Below are 20,304 nucleotides of genomic sequence, written 5' to 3'. Positions count from 1 at the left end.
CACGGCTGACGTTGATTACACTGACGAGACAGGGAGAGCACAAAGCTGAACGCACTGACAAAGGACACAGACCTACAAAATAAGACAGGAAGCACACGCCAGACAGAGACAGACTCGTAAACAGGCATAATGACGTCATGGACAAACAGAGGGACATACGGGCAGAGAAGACCAAGCACAGGCAACCTAAACCAAACATAAGGGCAAGATAACAAAACCTAAACCAGACATAATCATCATCGTCATCAACATCATCATCAGATAACTAAAGAATCAGAATATAATTGTAATCAAAACAGTATCACCAGAGAATAACCAATCCATAATGCAAAAATAAACCAAAACATAAGAAACTCAAAATGCTGGGTCGACCCGACCCAGGACCGTGACAAGTTCACTGACTTTTTTGACTTTATATCAGTATTAGGGGTATCATGATAACCTTGTATTGATGATATTTAAAGGTGAAATAGCAACACTGTGTGAATAATATGGTAACAACTGTGTAATACAGACTCAGTGTGATTGCATTTCTACTCAATTTGTCCAAAAAGGCTACACACAATCAATAAAGTTACGGTTGAATTCAACAGATTGCGATGATTATTCAAGCACTACAATCATGAAAATCTGATATTGTGATTGAGTTTTAATCTGTTTGGCTTTATATTATTTTAACACCTTTCTTCAGGCATCATATGTCATATCCTAAAGTTTTTAGAATAGGAGGAGAGCTGATGTTACCATGTTTGTCAGCGTTGCACTCTGCAGCTACTGATACTGGCACATAATCAGAGCAGCGCTTTGTTGGCCCAGAAGTGACACATTTATAACCTCAAATTAAAATCATAGGTGTCAGCTTTACTCTGTTGTCATAATGATTACTGTTTAATCACTTGGTCTACACTGGCCTATAGCTGTGTGCATTAATGAGCCTCAAAGTGAGTAATTATATTTACACAGTTTGGGTCCTTTAATGACTTTGTCACTGATCACTGGAAACACTGTGGGGAAGCATTTTATATAGTTTATGTCAAGGTCAACCAGAGTGCTTCTGCAATATGGCAGAAAGAAAGTAGGAAAGGAAGAAGACTTGTGGTAATATCCCATTCTTCATGAGATTCAATCTGGTTTTAATGAATGGACTTATTATTTACCTGTAATTATCAAAGAGGCTTGATATTTTCTTAACAGAGGAACTGCATTAAAAATCATTTTAAATGGACTGAAAAGATAATGAGCACCGTAGAACTCAAGGGAACAAAACCGCTGCATGTTTACATAATTAACTGTGGATGTGCGGCATGCACAAAAACATATTTTTGCATTATTTCCACTGATTTTAAGTCTTGTGCAGCTTTATGTTCATCTTTTTATATCTTTTCATGCATTGGCCTATCAGGCGTCCTTAACTATTACATTCTGTTAATAATCAAGAATTGTTCTTTTAGTCCTCCCTTTTTTCATATGAGCCCCTCACTCTATCAAGCTGATGTCCTCTTTGCTCTGCTAAAGCTTGATGAGCACCGTTGCTGGACTGCATCTAGACTGTGGAGCGTTCCCATCAGTACGACTCTGACAGCTTCCATATCTGCTTCTAACCAGTCGCTTGCAGTGGTGTTTTCTCCCATGACTGACTAAAAAAAAAAAAGTTGTATTGTAATGACAAGTGGAACCACAGCTACTGACAGAACGCAAATCTGTGAAGGGAATAAAGAAGTTAAAGAAAGCGCAGCAAGCTGTGAGTCAGAGGGGGCCGATGTCATGTTATTAGCACTCCTCTGTAGCTCAGATTAGCTAATCATTTTCACCAACATGTTCATAGCAGCAATAAATGGACCTCGTGTAGAATTAAAATGACTAAAACATAGACAGGTAAAGCTTGGGGTTAATAAAATAACTGTTCGGTTTTCTCAACTGAATCCACCATGAGCTCCTAGTTCTTCCTGCTTCTCTGTGACTCTTCATATATCCTTTACACCACATGTGTCAAAGTCAAGGCCCGCGGGCCACATCCGGCCCGGCGTACATTTATATCCGGCCTGCGAGATCATTTTATATAGATGTATTATTATTGTTATGCATGGCCCGGCGATATGAGGCGCTAATAATATACAAACTACAGATCCCATAATGCAGTGCGGCATCCTCCTTGCTGAACGCTAGGCTAACTGGGAACATTCCCTCGTCAATGGAGAAGCTCTTTGGGGGTGGCGTCAATCAGGTCAAACTTCTGTTATTGCGAAGCTAGCCGCTCACAATGGCGAAGAGAAAAGTTGATTCTGAAAGCAGAACCTTTCAGCGCCAGTGGGTGACTGACAGTGTTGGGAAGGTTACTTTTAAAATGTATTCCATTACAGATTACAGAATACATGCCCCAAAATGTATTCTGTAACGTATTCCGTTACGTTACTCGATGACAGTAACGTATTCTGAATACTTTGGATTACTTAATATATTATCATACTTTGTACAACTACGCGAATGTACTATTGCTGTGTGATGTCAGCTCGTAGCTGAAAAATAGCTTTACTTTGTTGTGTGGGTCAACTTTTCTTGCGAGAGACAGAGAGAGGCGTTGAAAGGCTGCTCCAACGGAACTTCTTGTTTCGGAGGAAAACACAAACACAGTGTACAGTCGAGTCCTTACTTACAACTGGGCTCGTCAGGCACTCTTCTTGGCTGCAGTGGTTATTATTATATTTACATGCTTCCAGCTCCCGTTTTTGCTCGATGACAGCTCAGACTTTTCCACTATCCTTTTTCTCCCTCCTATTGCTCACAGACACATAATGGGTATGGCAGTCCATTCTCAATGCAACACGGACTACACTGCCCATGAGGCTACATTCTTTAGAGCTATGCCTATAGCATTCTGCCTGGTAGCTTAGCACAACAACAACAACAACAACAACAACAACAAAAAGGCGCTCTCTCACCCAGGAAACACACAGTCGCAGAGAGAGAGAGAGAGCGTCGCCCTGTAACCATGGCAACCGTAACGCTGCCACCTGGAACAACAGAACGTAGCTGTCAAACAACACCCAAACAGTCCTGACCCACCACAATATGAACCAGGAAAGTACCGCAGTGTAATCCATTTATTTCAACAAAGTAACTGTATTCTAAATACCACCTTTTTAAACGGTAACTGTAACGGAATACAGTTACTCATATTTTGTATTTTAAATACGTGACGGCGGTACATGTATTCCGTTACTCCCCAACACTGGTGACTGAATATATGTTTACAGACATTGCTGGTAAACCCGTGTGTCTTATCAGTGGAGCTAATGTGGCTGTAATTAAGGAATTTAATTTAAGACGGCACTACCAGACAAAACGTCAGGATAAGCTGAAAAACCTAAATGCAGAGCAGAAACTACAGAAAGTAGAAGCCTAAAGAAGAATCTGACATTTCAGCAGACTTTTTTCACCAGAGCAAAAATCACAAAGTGAAGCTGTTGTGAAAGCAAGTTTTATTGTAGCAGAGGAGACAGCCAAATCAGCCCGGCACTCAGAAGAGCTGCATGATGAAGGTGTGCGACGTCTTGTGTCCAGACAAAACGCAGATTTTGGCAAATGTGAGCCTGAGGAGAAATACGATTGCTGATCGGGTTTGTGAGATGGCCACTGATTTAAGAACACAGTTGTGTGAAAGAAGCAAAAACTTTATTGCATACTCTCTTGCTGTGGATGAAAGTATAGACATGATGGACATTGCACAGCTGGCCATCTTCATCCGTGTAGAGGAAATATTGAACATTAAATCGATGCATGGGACAACTACAGGAAAAGACATTTTTTAAAACGTATGTCAAAGTGTAACCGACATGAAACTGCCCTGGGACAAACTTGTTGGACTTACAACAGATGAAGCGCCGGTGTTGTGCGGTGAAAAAAGTGGACTAGTCAGCAGGATGCGAGTAAAGATGCAGGAGGAGAACTGTACCGGTGAGTTGACAGCATATCACTGCATCATACACCAGGAAACGCTGTGTGGTAAAGTCCTAAAAATGGAGCATGTAATGATCACCGTAACGCCAACCATAAATTTTATCTGAGCTAAAAGTTTAAATCACCGTCAATTTCAGTCTTTTATGCGGGAAATAGATTCAGAGTTTGCCGACATTCCTTATCATACAGAGGTCCGTTGGCTGAGTTGGGATAAAAATTCTCAATAGAGTTTTTGAGCTCAGCAATGAAATCTGTCAGTTCATGGACATGGCATGTATGATGCGGTGATGGTATTTCAAGTGAAGCTGTCACAAATGCACCAGTGCAACTTGTCTCACTTTCTCTGTTGCCAAGTAATGCTGAACCAAGTCAGCGGACTTTGCTGAATTGCACCTGTGCAGATTCAGATGGAGCTGCGGTGTAATGATACACTCAAGGGAAAGTACGACACTGAATGGCCCGCACAGTTTATTAGTTCCATTCCTGAAGCAATGCCCAGCTCCGTCTACATGCGGCTCGAACCTTGTGTATGCTTTCATTTATTTTTTCTGGGGTTTTTGGCAGCATGTTCATATTTCTAACTTGCATAATTTTGACAGGATATAGTTTTATGAAGAGCAAAATATTTAAAGTTAAAGTTTATTTTTTTTTAGTTTATTTAATCTGGAATAATATTCCTGTCTGTTTTTATTCATATTTATGTTTAAAAAACATTGTTTTAGTGTGTTCAATAAATGTTTATCTTGTTTGGCCCGCGACCTAAAGTGTGCCTTGAGTTTTGGCCCCCTGTGCAATTGAATTTGACACCCCTGCTTTACACTATTTTGATAATTCTTCATAAATCTAACATTTGTATTCCATCCGTCAATATGTCCAACCATCCATCTTCTGCTGCTTGTCTGGATCCAGGGGCAGCAGTCTTTCCCTTTCAGCAAACCCAGAGTCTAACTATTGCCCGTCTCGCCTGGGTGCCCAGGGTCAGCTCCGGGCAAATTTAACGTACTGGAAACAGAATGGAGCACAACCTCACCTACTTCTGAGGTGCACAGAGAACAACAATAACATGAAGAACAAAAGATGTTGAACACACAATCATGCATCAGCAGTAATGCTGCTATTTGGTGTGTTCAATCTGCTTTATTCCCCCCATATAACCTTTATTAGTTCTAAAGACAGAAGGTAAAAAAAAGGACCGTAGTTACTGAACTGAAAGAGACTGAAGAGCACAGAGCAACAAGCCTGCTTGTCACTTTTTGTGCCATGAAGCAAGCTGCACACGTGAATGAATGTGTGTGCTTGTGAACCAGCCCTTTGTGCATGTTTGCGTGTCTGTGCGAGTCTGTAGCTACCAAGGCAGGCAGCTTGACTTCCCACTGTGATCCTGATTCAAAAAGCTCACCAGAGAGCAAGCAAGAGCCAGAGAGGGCAGGCAATATAGAAAAAGATGGGGAAAAAAAGGGAGATGGAGAAAGGCAAAGAGGACAGGAGAGAGACAGGAGAAAAGAGAGAGACCAATTACAAGAATCTGAGCGCAGAGGGATAAGAGAGGGAGTGAGAGAGGCTGGCAAACAGGGAGGGAGAGAGAGTTATTTCCTCTGGGTCTTTGAGAGGCAGAAGAGAGGAGAGCATGGTCTGTCTACGTCCGGTCGGTCGTTCAGCTGATTAATTTGTGACAGGAGGGATTTCTGTGCTTCGTGCCTTGAATTGCTTCTCTAATTTATATGGTAATCTTCTTTAAGACTCTAGCAGCATACAAAACCCTTTTATTTCCATCTCTGCTAAGCCTAAAACCTTTTCTAGACTCACTACACACATATGCATATTCAGAAATGCACACGCGGGTCAAACTCAACACCATGTGGCTGTATGTTGGAGCTGACATGCTTCTTGGTTTAACTTTCCTAATAAGACTTTTCCATTACTATTCAGAACTGTGGGATATCAGCCCATATACTTCTTAAACTGTTTGTCTCTCACCAATATCTCACATCAGCCTGATGTGTGAAGTGCTGCTGTAAATAATTTGGAATGTGGGCAAAGGCTCTGTGCAGCTTTTGTGTGAGGAGACACTTTGCTTTTGGACAGTTTGCAGAGAGGGAAAACAAGTTTTCACAGTTACAGGTAAGCTGGACTGAAACCTCTCCTAATGTCTCCAAGAATTTGTTAGCTGCTTGGAATACTGTCATGAAATGGTGTTAGACATCCTCGATAAAATAAGAATGCTGTTAAAAACCTGATTTCAGATTTGTAAAACAGAAAAAAAGGACTTTACTGTATTCCCCCAAATCTAGGTCGAGCCTAAATATCCCATGTAATTGTACCAAATGAAAACTACTTGGCACTGTATCATCAAAGTAATCGGCTGAGATTCATCCACAGACTGTGGCTTCTCTTGGTGCTATCAACAATCAGACAGGACAATAAATACATTGTGGAAAAGAGCCAGAGATTAATCATGACTAATGAGTAGATGCAGAGCAGTAAGAGTGAAGAAGAAACAGCGCATGGGAAGTCCCCAGCAGCCTAGGCTTACTGCAGCATAACTAATGCCTCTTTTCCACTAGTACCTACTCGGCTCAGCTTGACTCAACGATACTCAGTTTGTGGGTAAGGTCCTTATAGCAAGGTGGCCTGAAAGCCCTGTGATGTCATTTGTATGCAATACATTCTTCTTTTGGAATCAAAATGCAAGGTCTTAAATAATCAGGCCCCATCCTATCTTAATGACCTTGTAGTACCATATCACCCCATTAGAGCACTTCACTCTCGCACTGCAGGCTTACTTGTTGTTCCTAGAGTATTTAAAAGTAGAATATGGGGGGCAGAGCCTTTAGTTTTCAGGCCCCTCTTCTGTGGAACCAGCTTCCAGTTTGGATTCAGGAGACAGACACTATCTCTACTTTTAAGATTAGGCTTAAAACTTTCCTTTTTGCTAAAGCATATAGTTAGGGCTGGACCAGGTGACCCTGAATCCTCCCTTAGTTATGCTGCAATAGGTGTAGACTGCTGGGGGATTCCCATGATGCATTGAGTATTTCTTCTTCAGTCACCTTTCTCACTCAACATGTGTTAATAGACCTCTCTGCATTGAATCACACTTGTTATTAATCTCGGTTTCTCTTCCACAGCATGTCTTTATCCTGTTTCCTGCTTTCATCCCAACCAGTCGCAGCAGATGGCCCCGCCCCTCCTTGAGCCTGGTTCTGCTGGAGGTTTCTTCCTGTTAAAAGGGAGTTTTTCCTTCCCACTGTTGCCAAAGTGCTTGCTCATAGGGGGTCATATGATTTTTGGGTTTTTCTCTGAATTGAAACACTCTTGTTTGTGAACAACAATTCTGTGAATTGAATAGATATGGATTAGACTTCAGTTTCACACTCTTCCTGTTAATCTAGTACAAATTTGGCATGGCTAAGTAATGGTTTCATGTGGTCTAGTACTAGATTAGACAATTACAGGAATCAGACGACAATGAAACAACCCACTTTCGCTGCCAAAATAGCTTTGAACCCATCAGGGCATAGATACATGGGAATGTCCTCTGATGTCTGGTTCTTTTGGGTCCTCTGGGTCGGAGGACAGTGCAACCATGCATTCTATATATGCTCGACCAGAATGGGCTATGTAAGCTTATCAACACCTTGTTTGTCATGTTCCTCAAGTCAATGCCTAGCATTTTTTCCGTGTGCGAGTGGCACTGTCCTGCTGAGGGGAGGCCACTGCCAGTGGGAAGGGAACAAAGTTTGTTTAGGTCAGTACCAACCCATCAGTGGCAAAGATCAACCCAAGGATTCCCAGAGAATTAGATCTTTGTTACTATTTGGTTCATTTGTTAGTGGTATTAATGTCGTCACTGATTTGCTTACACGTCCTCACAGGCTGACTACGGCAATAAAAGGCATAAATCATAGGACAAATATCCATCTCTTTGCAGCTCCATAGCAAAGATGTTTTCATGAGTACTGGTGCTGGTAAGAGAAATCTATATTTCTCATTTGGCTCATGGACTGGAAACACCCCGCCCCACCCCTGGGAGTTTCTGGCTGTAGATCAGTTTGAAAATTAAGTAACATTCCTCTTCTGGCTCCATCATCTCTCCATCCCTCTCGAGAGGTAAGAGTGTGTGGCCGTCCATGTAAACTCTAATCAGAAAAGAGATTGCCAGGATACAGTAAATGCTGTAAAAAAGAGGCGTTGCTGGTAATCCTTTAATCTATCCGAGTTTACAAATGCTGACCTCCACGTGGATTATAGAACCTCAAATTAGTCCACCCTGAACACAATTTCTATGGAGATATTTGTGTTTACTCACAGAGGATACAATCATGCTGTGGATACAAGTGCAGTACAGACCTTTGCACAGAAATTCAGTTTGACAAGTCAACAGCACTTGATGAGTACGGGGAAGTAGGCAGGCAGTAAACAGTTGTCTCCTCTGTGTGAGTGTGTGTGTGCCTCTGTATTTGTGCTGAAGTGTAAATGGAAACATGCATAATGCGGCATGTTTTGTGTCTTGGACTGCTCTCTGTAAATATAGTCATATCTGTATTGTCCATGTGAAGGAAAATAACGTGTGTGAGGACTATATAGGGACTATAGTACGAAGGAGTACCCACAGGTAGAAAATCTAAGACTTTTTCTTGAATTACAGTTTTATAGTATTTGGTATATTAGCAACAGGACCTTTATGTCCTGTATGGGCACCCTGACTTCTCTGCAGCTATGCAATGATGCACTGTGTATTCTGACACCTTTCTATGAGAACCAGCATTCCCTCTTTCAGTAATTTGAGCTTAAGTAGCTCATCTGTTGGATCGGACCACACAGGCCAGCCTTCGCTCAACATGCGAATCAGTGAGCCTTAGCTGCCCATGGCTCTATTGATTCAATTTCAAGCCCTTTCCTCAGGCTGAAATGTCCAACAAGCCTAGTGCTAGTTGAGGTTCACATAATGTTCTACAAAAATAAGCCTCATTTGTCCAGGAGAAGGATACACATCTGGTTAGTTCCCAGGAAATATGGTGAGTATTCACTAATGATGGCAACTTCAAAATACACTATACGGACAAGTACTGGGCCACTTATAGATTACACCAACAAGAACTGCTCAGCCATTGTAGCACATGTAATGAAGCAGCCAGTTTTTAATCTAAAAGAGGTTTTGGAGCGATCTCGCTCTGTAATTTGTAACTATTGTCTGGCTTGGTATCTAAGTTGCTATGGTATGGAAGATCTAGGAGGGAAGAGAATTCACAAATTGACCTGTACTCGACTGTATGGAGCGACCACTTTAATGACCCATTCATTCATAAATGTTTTAAAAGGCAGGCTGCATGGCTAGGTGCTTGATTTTATACAATGTGACAATGAGACTGAAAACACCAGGATTCAAAGATAAAGAGGCGTGGTCCAAAACTTTTGTTTAGATAGCGTATGTGCACGTGTGTTACCTGTGAGCAGCTCTCGGATCTCCACGTCTGTGGTCTTCCGGAGCAGTCGCACTAGAGCGGGTATGCCTCCGCAGTTCTTCAGGGCGATCTTGTTGTCGTCGTTGGCTTTGCCATACACCAGGTTCCTCAGGGCTCCGCAGGCGCTGCGGTGCACGTCAGTCATCCTGTGGTCCAACAAGTCCACCAGCAGCTGGATTCCACCCTGCCGCCGAATCTGAGACCAGAGAGGAGGGACAGATATAAGGTGTGGATTATAATAAAACGAGGGGTGTTTTTATTTAGCCTGAAAGACATTGGAGCATCGTTTACCCCAATCTCCTCACAAAATGTTAACAGGTGAATTGTACTTTTTACCTTGTTAGTACTAAAATAAACAAACAGGCTATGCTGGTGCTCCTCTCACTGATACGAGATTTATTGAAATGCCAGCCACTGCACTTTCTGTCCTATCAGCCCTCCCTGCTTTCCTCTGTCTAGACAAAGAGAAAATGTAGGGCAGACTGGCTCCTCTCCATAAAAACAAAAGCAGTGGAAGAGATTGTGCAGAGATATGGTAGGTGTGCTTGTCTAACATGACTTTTGTACCGCAGCATTAAGCCTTATTGCACAGATGTGTTTGAAAATGCCAGAGCCGATACTGGCTGTTTACAAAATCAGTCACTACATATTCCCTGTAACCTGGGGTGGTTAGGATAATATAAAGAACTTAATATTGTGTCAAAAAAACTGCAATTACAAGTGCATTTTAATAAACCAACACATAACCCCAAATAATACCAGCAGCAAAGTGATTGTAGATTTACCTCTTTTTCTTTTAGATAGAGGGAACAAAAATATGGAGATCTTTCTTACCAAGGGTGACGTGTAACTTGTTTTTTTTTAAGTTATTCAATTTTGTTTCGTTTTACAGTCATGCTGTGCAAACATTCAAACAACAAAAACTTAAAATGAACGGCGCTAAGAGTATTTGGTAAGAGTACGTGGTTATAAGTAAGTAAGTAAAATAAGTAAAATTTTATTTATATAGCACATTTCTAGATAGACATCACAAAGTGCTTTACAGATATAACAGATTAAAAGACAAAAAACAAACAAAGTTAACAAAAAGCAATTTTAAAAAGATAAGTTTTTAGCTGTTTTTTAAAAGTAATCAATGAATCCAATGAGTTCCAAAGTCGAGCGGCCACAGTAGCAAAAGCTCTATCACCCCTAGTTTTCAGTCTCGTATACTGAATGACAAGTAGGCCCTGACTACTCGACCTCAGAGACCTACTAGGGGCATAGGGCTGCAAAAGTTCAATAATATATGGTGGTGCTTGTTGTCGAAGAGCCTTAAAAGTTAAAACCAAAATCTTAAAATGGACTCTAGATTCGACAGGAAGCCAATGTAACTGCTTAAGCAACGGTGTTATATGTGAATATTTAGAAACTTTCGTCAGAAGTCTTGCTGCAGCATTCTGAACGATCTGCAGACGCTCCAAGGAACCTTTGTTTAAACAAGTAAACAGGGAATTGCAATAGTCCAATCGTGATGAAATAAAAGCATGAATAACAATCTCGAGTTCGGTATAGGAAATTATGGAGCTCAATTTAGAGATATTTCTTAAATGATAAAAGCAGGACCGAACAAGAGATTTAACATGACTATCTAACGTAAGAGCAGGATCAAGGATAATCCCTAAGTTCCTGACAGATGGTTTTACAAACGCTGAAAGAGGACCAAGAGCATTTATTATACTGGGTCTATGTCTATCTGGGGCACATAAGAGGACTTCGGTTTTGTTATCATTTAGTTGGAGGAAGTTTTCAGCCATCCAGCCTTTAATGGTTTCCAAGCACACATTTAAAAGCTGCAGCTTAGAAACCTCCTCCGGCTTAAAAGATATATAGAGTTGGATATCGTCCGCATAACAATGGTAACAAATATCCTCAAAAGGGCTCAGAATGTGCTGGAGAGGGAGTAAATAAACTAAAAACAGTAATGGCCCCAGCACAGAGCCTTTTGGCACACCAAAAGACAGAGACGCAGAAGATGATCTATACTTAGAAACTGCCACAGAGGAAAATCGGTCAGAGAGATACGAGGAGAACCATTTCAATGCAGTCCCAGAGACACCGACCCAGTATTTCAACCTGTTAAGTAAGATAAAATGGTCAACAGTATCAAAAGCCGCCGTAAGATCCAACATTAAGAGAACAGAACAATTTCCTGCATCACTTTGTAACAGAATATCATTAGAAACTCTAAGAAGGGCTGTTTCGGTGGAATGGACTTTACGAAAGCCCGATTGAAATTTGTCGAAAATACTATAATTATCTAAGACTGCTGTAAGCTGCTTAGCCACGATCTTCTCTAAAATCTTAGCGATTACCGGAATTTTTGAAATTGGTCTATAATTGCTAGGGAGAGATGGGTCCAGCATAGGCTTTTTTAACAAAGGATGAATAACAGCAGTTTTAAAATAGGCAGGGACTATGCCCGAAGCCAAGGAGGTGTTAATTATAGTAAGAATGCAAGGACCAGTAGAGTAAAAAACATTTTTAAATAATGATGCAGGTAACACATCAAGAGAGCAAGTGGATAATTTTGTTGCACTGACTATTTTTTCCAACTCTGGTAGTGAAACAGGTGAAAAACCTTCTAAAACGACAGGCCGAGCTGGCGTGGGAGCAGACAGCGCAGATGCTGAAAAGGACAAGTTTTTCCTTATGTTACTGATTTTTTCTAAAAAGAAATCAAGAAAAGTTTCACAATCTTCAACAGAGGAGATAATGGCGGCAGGTGAAGCAGGAGTAATAATATTAGTAATAGTATCAAATAAAACTTTAGGATTACCTCTGCTCTTTGTAACCAACTGAGAAAAGTAAGCAGCCCTTGCAACTCTAATAGCACTGTTAAAGGAGGCTAAAAGATCCTTTAAATAGAGGAGATGAACATTTAAGTGCGTTTTCCTCCATAACCGCTCGGCTTTACGACAATTTCGTTTTATAAGACGAATGTTGTCATTTAACCAGGGTACAGACTTAGAAACAAGCACAGGTCTCATTTTAATTGGACAGATTTCATCTAAGATCGAAAGACAATGATAATTGAATAGATCTATAGAAAACTCAACATCGTTTTGTGGGGATAATGTTAAATTAAAAGCATCAGAGAACTTCTGTGCTGTGGAGGGGTTTATAGTACGGGAAATGACTGTCCGATGAACAGGAGACATAGGCTTGCAAAAAGACATATTAAAAAAGACACAATAATGGTCAGAAATAAAAATGTCCTTAGAACAAATAAAATCAATATTCAGACCCAAAGAAAAGACAAGGTCCAATGTATGGCCTTTGTTGTGTGTTGGGCCAGATACATGTTGGATAAAATGAAAAGAGTCCATAATGCTGGTAAAACCCCTAGCAAAGGGGTCGGACTCATCATCGACATGTATATTAAAATCTCCCACAAGAAGCAATTTAGACAACCTCATAGTAGAGGACAGAAAATCACTAAACTCAGCTAAGAACGAGCTGTTTGGGCCAGGAGGGCGATAAACCAGTGCACAGTGAAAAGGATCCTTCTTTCCGATTTTGATGAGCTGCAGCTCAAAAGACAGAAAGTGTCCAACTTTCACTGCACGGCAGTCTAAACGGCTCCGAAATGCCACCGCGAGGCCTCCTCCACGACCAGATCCTCGAGGCTGGCTAATGACAGAGAAGCCGTTTGGGCACATTTCAATAGTAGACGAATAATCCGAACCCCGTTGCCAGGTCTCAGTCAAAAACAGGAAGTCCAGATTTTTAGAAACAATGAAATCGTTAAGCACAAACGATTTATTCGCCAAAGATCGGGCATTAAAGAGCGCCATAGACAGCGGGGTGAAAACATTGTTGTTGGTAGAAGCTCGAGTTTCTCGAGCTAAAGGGCGTAAATTCCCGAGATCAGAGCCTTCATGTTCATATATTCCACTCACCGAGGGGATAAAAAACCAGTCAGCAGAAGAGTCTGGATGAACCCTTCTGAGATAACACGAGAGCCAGGCCTCTCCATATAGCTGTCATGTGCGTAGGCAACAGAAAACGCCCGACATCGCTTTCTAATCAGCCCCCGCCGCCAAAGGAGCCTAAGCTTCACCTGGATGCCTGATCTCTTTCCTCTTCTTCTCCGTAGTCTACGGGGAACGCTGAAAGCGTTGGCCGAAGATTCAGTCACAGGCAGAGGGTGGAAGGTACCAGAGGAATGCGGGAAAAAGAGTGGAGAATGGAAAGTCCCACAAAAGGAAGAGGAAAAAACATCTTTGGCCGTCATTGACGAACGGATGGATAATAGCGTCAGACGGTCGTAGACCAAGGCAGCCAGAACATCATTAAAACAGTTAAAAAACAGCAGAGTAGAGAGAAAAAACACAACAATAGAGCGAAAACAGCTACACCCGACAGCGGCAAAGCCAAACACAGGCGCCATCATGCCGGAGAGTTTTATTGTTAGCAACAAAACAGAACAGTTGTGGAATTGAAGTAAACATACGTATTAGTATGTATTACTCTACTTTCAAGGACCCTTTGAGACAAGACCAAAGATAAGATGTTTGGTCATAATGCAAAGCGCCACATTTGTCTAAAAACAAACACACAAACACAGAATATCAGCACAAATACCTCATCCCAACTATCAAACACGGTGGTGGAGGGGTGATGATTTGGGATTGATTTGCAGCTGCAGGACCTGGGCACGTACCAGTCACTGAGGCAACTATGAACTACTCTGTATACCAAAGTACTCCAGAGTCAAATGTAGGCCAACTCTGACAGCTAAACTGGGTCTGTCAAGGTTCTGGGTCATTTGACATGGTATTTGTGGTTTTTGGGCTTTCAGGTTTTGTTTATTTAAATAATCTATTCGACTCATGGTTTGATTCATGTATTTTCAGTGTATTTAGTCTAATTCATAGATGCTTTAGAGTCTATTTCCTTCATCAGGGTTCCCATCCTCTTGTGTCGACCTCATTCACGTGTGTGTTTTCCCTGTTTAGTTATCTCACTTCCTGCTTTATTTTGATAGCTGTGCTTTGCTTTTGCTCTGTGATTTAGTTCAGCTGTCTTTATGTTTCCAATACTTTATAGTTTTCAGTTCCTTTTTGGACTTTTTGTTTCATCCCTTTTTTGTGGATTATCTGCCAACAGCCTTAATAAATGGTTCTCTTTTTGTTAATTCCTTCCTGCATTCTGAGTCTGAGTGTTTGGATCCACATTCTACAACTCGTGATGGGATCATGCATCAGGACAAAAGAATCTCAGTGTGGAAAAAGCCTGGACCTCAACTTGATTGAACTGCTGGGACCTTAAGAGAGCTGTGCATAAACAGATGTTCATAAATCGTAAGGAACTGAAACGATCTCGTACAGAAGAATGGGACGCAATTACTCTGCAATAATGTGAGAGACTGAGAAAGTCATGCAGAAAATGACTGCTAAACATGGTCCTGCAGGGTATTGAATCATGGGGTTCAGAAAGTCCTGTGAAAACTTTCCTTTTCACATGACTGAATGCACTGAAGTACTTGGTTACGTTTAGACACTATAATGTTTTGGTAAGGTTTAGGAAAAAAACAAAAAAAACATCCAAACCACCCTGTGATTAAAGGACAGAGTGCTACAATAATTCTGCAAGTTGAAAAATGACGCTTAAAGGGCTTTTATTTCAAGGGGTCTCCCAGAAGTGTTACAATCAAGTGACAGATCAAACTTAGTACTGTCTAGACTCGTTTCACGCACAAACACAAAACACATCTTATGCGTAATTTTGGGAATGCCAACAGCTCTGGAATAACAGCAGTATTTGACACCTTGAGAATGGGAACGGGCTGAGATCTCTCTGTCTATTATTTCACCAGTCAGGCATCTTTCTCAAGGACAAAAACAGCTTGGCCCCTGGGTTGTAGTTTTGGCAGTCCTGCGCTACATACTACCATACTTCATCAGTCATCTTACACAACCTCGTCTCTCCCTCACTCTATTTTTTAATGCCTGTTGGCTCATTGCTGTTTGAAGAACTTTGTTTGCCCTCGAATCCATTTCCTCCATGGGGATTAATAAAGTGAACAGAGCTGAACTGAGTTGACATTGAGGAGACAGATGAAACTGTTTTCTGCAAGACACTGAGCAGTGATGGCTCCAAAGGACAGGAGGAGCAAGTGTAGGCACGCAGTTATAAGCAAAACTGGGTTAAGTGCTCGTAATGAGGAGTTAATGCCATCTGATGAGCAGTGTGGCGGAGCTCCTGCAGGTGCGCACGACTGGGGCAGAGTTTATTGTGAACAAAGGCATGTCTTCAATCTTCATTTCTTGATGTAATGCATTACACTCAGCAACACCTTCACATATTGCAGTGCAGACACATACTTCATACTGCAGTTCTCTTCATTACTTGCCGCAACAAAGAGAACTAGATAATGCCGAGAAAAGCATAAAAGATTCCTATGAAGAAACTGGGCAGATTCACCGCCTTCCAGCTCAGCATCTGATTTCTCACAATGTGTGATGCTAATCAGGTGTTCTTTATCCTGAATGAAGAACACTGAGAGAAAGCCTTCTTCATCAATTCCAATTAGGGACTAAATAAGTTAACAAATTAACCAGATTTTTCAATGTGTAGATTTTTGTGCTTAAGCTTCATAAAACATTTATCATATAAAGTTATTTATTATGTGGCATGATTATGATCTGCACATTGGTCTCTGGTACTACATAGCTCCTCTCCTCCCTCTATGAAAATACACTAGCTAACTCATTCATATTAAAAAGCAAAAGAGGACTAAGGAGGAAGAAAACAGCAGCTGTAATTCTCATCTTCAGGAGGAGTTCAGCTAAAATTAACCCCCTGCTTGCTTTATCTTTGTTCTTGTGTTAGAGAGCAATGGCACCTGGTACAGTACATACAAATTACATAAGACTTTATTTTTTTACTCTTGGTTGAACTCACAAGCGCCAACATTACATTAGTGAACTCAACAAAGGCATCTATTTGCATGCAGGTTTACTTCCGAGGAAAAATGAATACAAAAAAACACTGTGCGGGATGCGAGGACAGCCAGACCAGCCCTAAAGCATGATGGGCTTTCAGTTAATTAGATCAATTAGCAAACAGCTGTGGTGGAAAACAGCATCAATAGACATAAATCTGTTACAACAGCAAAACCTCTGTCTAAATACTGGGTAGGGCCCCCTTGTGCTGCAAACACAGCCATCTGGGGGTGTTCTGTGTTATCTTGCTCCACTTTGGACTCTTTGTCATGTTCCTCAAGTCGCTCCTAAGCATCCGCAAACAATGGCGATGGATCCTTTGGGTTTCCGAGCATCAGACCTATTCGGAATGAATGCTTTGATCGTTAGCATTTACTTTGTTTAGTGTTTTAATCTTCTGGTGTAACGGACAAAGAATATAGGGTGGCCCTGAGAGGTCAAACACACTGCGACTTAAGAAAACACCAGCAAACAGGAAAAAAAGCTGGAACAACTCTCACAGCAGGAGTGTTTTTGGGGGAAACAGCAGCGTGAGGGAATAGCCGTGGAAGTGACTGAAGGCAAAACACGGGAAAGACCGCATTGATTCACGCTTAAAAGAAGCAGAAGATTCTTCTGTGCTGGGAGGGAGAAAAAGATGCAGATAATGTATGTTTTGATTTAATATTATCATCACTTCCCAAGCTGGTTGCAGTGTGTTTGATCTTTCAGGGCCACCGTAAGAATAGTCAAAAACGATATATATTTGGCTTTAAAGACTCAAAACTTTGTTTTCTCTCATGGTGACCCATGATCAAAGATGATGGTGCTTGGGTGCATTTAGAACAACTCATTTACAGACAATCAGGACAAATCAGAGACTTGGGTCTGTCTTAAAAAAACTCTAGTGAAAAGCAGGCGTACTTATCTGCTACTTTGCCGTTTTGTTTTGTTTTGATGCATTCTGCATTCATTTGTTATTTCTGGGTTGCTTTTAACTGCTTTATTGATTATCCAGTTTTCACAATTTTATCTAAAATTAGTCACTTCTTATTTTAATTTTTTTTGCATACATTGTTTCAATATATAGTTGATTTTCTTTACTGTGTTCTTTTTAAAATGTTATGTTGCTGTAGATTGTTTTCAGAAAAAAGCACTTTGTGGAGGTGCCATGTAAATAAAGACTACTGTTTGTTCCAAAATGTCAATATGTGTAATTTAAGTAAGGCCCGCTGGCAAGATAACTGATGCGCTGCAATGCTAGAATGACCACAGGCAGTCTGCTTCAGGAACATTATTGGTGAATCCACACAGAAAGCACCGTGGAGAAGTTGCAGTATTATTTCACCATTTGTCTGTTCCATAAGTATGAAAAACATTTTTAATGCGAGCACACACACACACACACACACACACACACACGCAGAGTCATAGAGCACCTAGCTCAGAAAGCACTGACGAAAAAATGTTCAGCAAACCACAGAACGTTACTCAAACTCTACCTTAATGTTCATCTGCACCAGAGGAAGCCCTGGGAGAGAATTTCAGTGGGTGTTCTGATTAAACTTACAGAGTTAAAGCATGCATGTGTGTGTGTAAGCAACATTATGTTGTAGCGCTATGACATCAATTAAATTAAATAATTTAATTTATGTCAATTAAATATGACATATTTAATTTCTCCGTGTGTGAGAATCTTGTGTCTGTGCAGGTTTCCCTCAGTGATTGATACCTCAGATTTGATCTTGTTGTCTCCAAAGCAGAGGTGCTGGAGGTAAGCAGCAGCATTGGATTGAACTGATGGGAACTGATGTTGCAACATCTGGATCACCTCTGGCAGCTCTGGATCCCTCCAGCCAAACTCCCTACAGAGCGACACAGAGAGAGAGAGAAAATATAGTATGCTTTGATGAATGCAGAGATAGAGATGTGTGTGCGGAGCTGAACCTGTTAGCCTGCCTCCCTACTGTGACCCTGATTTAAAATGCTTACCGGAGAAGGAAGAAAGAAAGACAGAGAGACAGAAAGAGAAGCATAATAAGTTGGAATAAATCAAAAGAAAAAAAGGGGGGGAAAAAACGACACATTAAATAAACAGAGATTTCTGTTCTGTTTCAGTGATCTACAATAACTGTTTATTTAGGGTGAAATTATTCAGCACAATATTAAAAAAGATGCGCGTCACCAGGTGACTGTTTCCAAGTGACAGTTCACTAAAGGCCTGCCAATTTAGGTTTGGGACATAAGCACAGGCTGAATGATTTGACCTTTACCACAACAAGTGAGGAACCTAAATGTCATACATAAATTAAATGCTTACCTCGGTTATGCAAATTAGTAAATATGAGATCATTAGTGTGTGAATGTAAAATGTAAACTATGTTTAAAGGTAAAATAAAGCACTGGTAAAAGGTGTTCTATTATTTTTGTCAACATATTCTTCACTTTTCCACACATGACTTACAGAGTATTCTGTAGCGTCACAGTCAGACATGTAGGCCTCCTTCGTGGAACACGTGAAAAATCAAATGCTAAAAAAACCAAAGAACAAACCTCTACTGAGAACTGTGGAAGCCATCTGCAGTTTCAGGCATCTCCAGGTTTGTGGAATTATCTGATAAATAATTATTCCTTTGAGGCACAGCCCATCCAACAAATCTGTATGGTTTATGGATGCAGCTTGCTAATCAAGCTTGCTTAGCATTAGCTAATGATTAAACACTCATCTAAATATCAGAACTGGCTCAAAAGAACCAAATAAAACGGTTATATGGCTGTTAATATCAGCATGCTGATAACCAAAACAAAAATTATTCCTGGCGTTTTTATTGATGTTTAGAATTGTACTGTGTAGAAAACACAACTAAAAATGAAGGTCTCATTCTTTTCTTATCAGAGCCGGATCAATAGAGGATTTTAAGACCTATATTGGAATTTCTTGATTTGAAAATCTCATATTTAAATATATTGGCCGATATTTTTAACATCACAACAGGCTCTATTCTAATATTTCTTATGTGTAGTTGTTTTTTTACTCATTCACGCTCTGGCCAAGTCAGCTTGGATCAGCTGGTTGTTGAGTTTATTACGTTCGAAGCACGTGCGTCACAAACTATATAACATCAACAGTCAGAACATGGTAAAAGGCTGTTCCTCTCCGATAAGGAAAGAAGTGCTTTTAAGAAAAAAGATATGAAATGAAAAAAAATATACAGCTTGAATTAATAGTTCTATGTTGCTTTTTTGAAAACATAACCCTATCAAATAAGCCCAAGGACTTGCAGGCTGCGTGCATGCATACATTTTTAATGTGACTTGCTGTCGTTTTCAGACAAAGAAGTCATTTTTTTTAACTCAATGCTTTAATTTGGCTGTAAAGAAATGTCTACGGTTTCTCCCTCCTCTAGAATCCAGGCCCTCACTAACAGCGAAGGCCGGGCACTGTTAGTTGTCTATAAAATCCATCTCAGTGAATGGAGTTGGCAAACTCACTGCAGTGAATGTGGTGCATTTTCTGGCTGCCCATTGTGCTAGATCAATATACATTTTATCCTGTGGACTCCAAAAGCACTGCTAAGGTCTAATGAACACAGTCAAACATTTAGAGATATGTCATAAAGCAAACACAGGGATACAAAAACCGCAGCCTAACAAATGCAAGATGTTGCAAAACGCACCGCCTTTGCTTCTAAAGTAACCTGACGTTCATCCTTTCATTTTGTGCATCTTCTCTGGGTATAACAAAGAGAAGCAAGTTAAGTCATAAATCAAAAACACATGAACTTCGAAACTTTCCAGTTTTTTTTATAGAATGTAAAACAGAAATTCCCAAAGAGCGTCCATTCGGTGTATTGTGGTACAATCCACTATGGCTTCTATTGTGCAATGAGAATACCGAGCAGCTACTGAGCCCC

At 40.7% G+C, this 20,304-nt stretch overlaps 1 protein-coding gene across 9 annotated transcripts in view; it reads right to left on the bottom strand.

Moving 5' to 3' along the window:
* ctnnd2b (catenin (cadherin-associated protein), delta 2b) overlaps positions 1-20,304 on the bottom strand; it is a 244,366-nt gene that overhangs the window by 45,233 nt on the left and 178,829 nt on the right. For all 9 annotated transcript variants that reach the window (XM_085255835.1, XM_085255837.1, XM_085255839.1 and 6 more), the window contains 2 exons: positions 18,123-18,255; positions 9,405-9,618 (listed from right to left, as the gene is read on the bottom strand). In XM_085255835.1, coding sequence (XP_085111961.1) covers positions 9,405-9,618; positions 18,123-18,255 — 347 coding nt within the window. The remainder of the gene's footprint in view (positions 1-9,404; positions 9,619-18,122; positions 18,256-20,304) is intronic.

Source organism: Mchenga conophoros, linkage group LG18, assembly GCF_057382185.1.
Source record: "Mchenga conophoros isolate Kocher_MC1m ecotype Shallow Benthic linkage group LG18, M_conophoros_male_GT1.1, whole genome shotgun sequence".
NCBI classification, from domain to species: domain Eukaryota; kingdom Metazoa; phylum Chordata; class Actinopteri; order Cichliformes; family Cichlidae; genus Mchenga; species Mchenga conophoros.
Note: the sequence above shows the minus strand (reverse complement) of the source record. Positions and strands in the feature narration are given on the sequence as shown.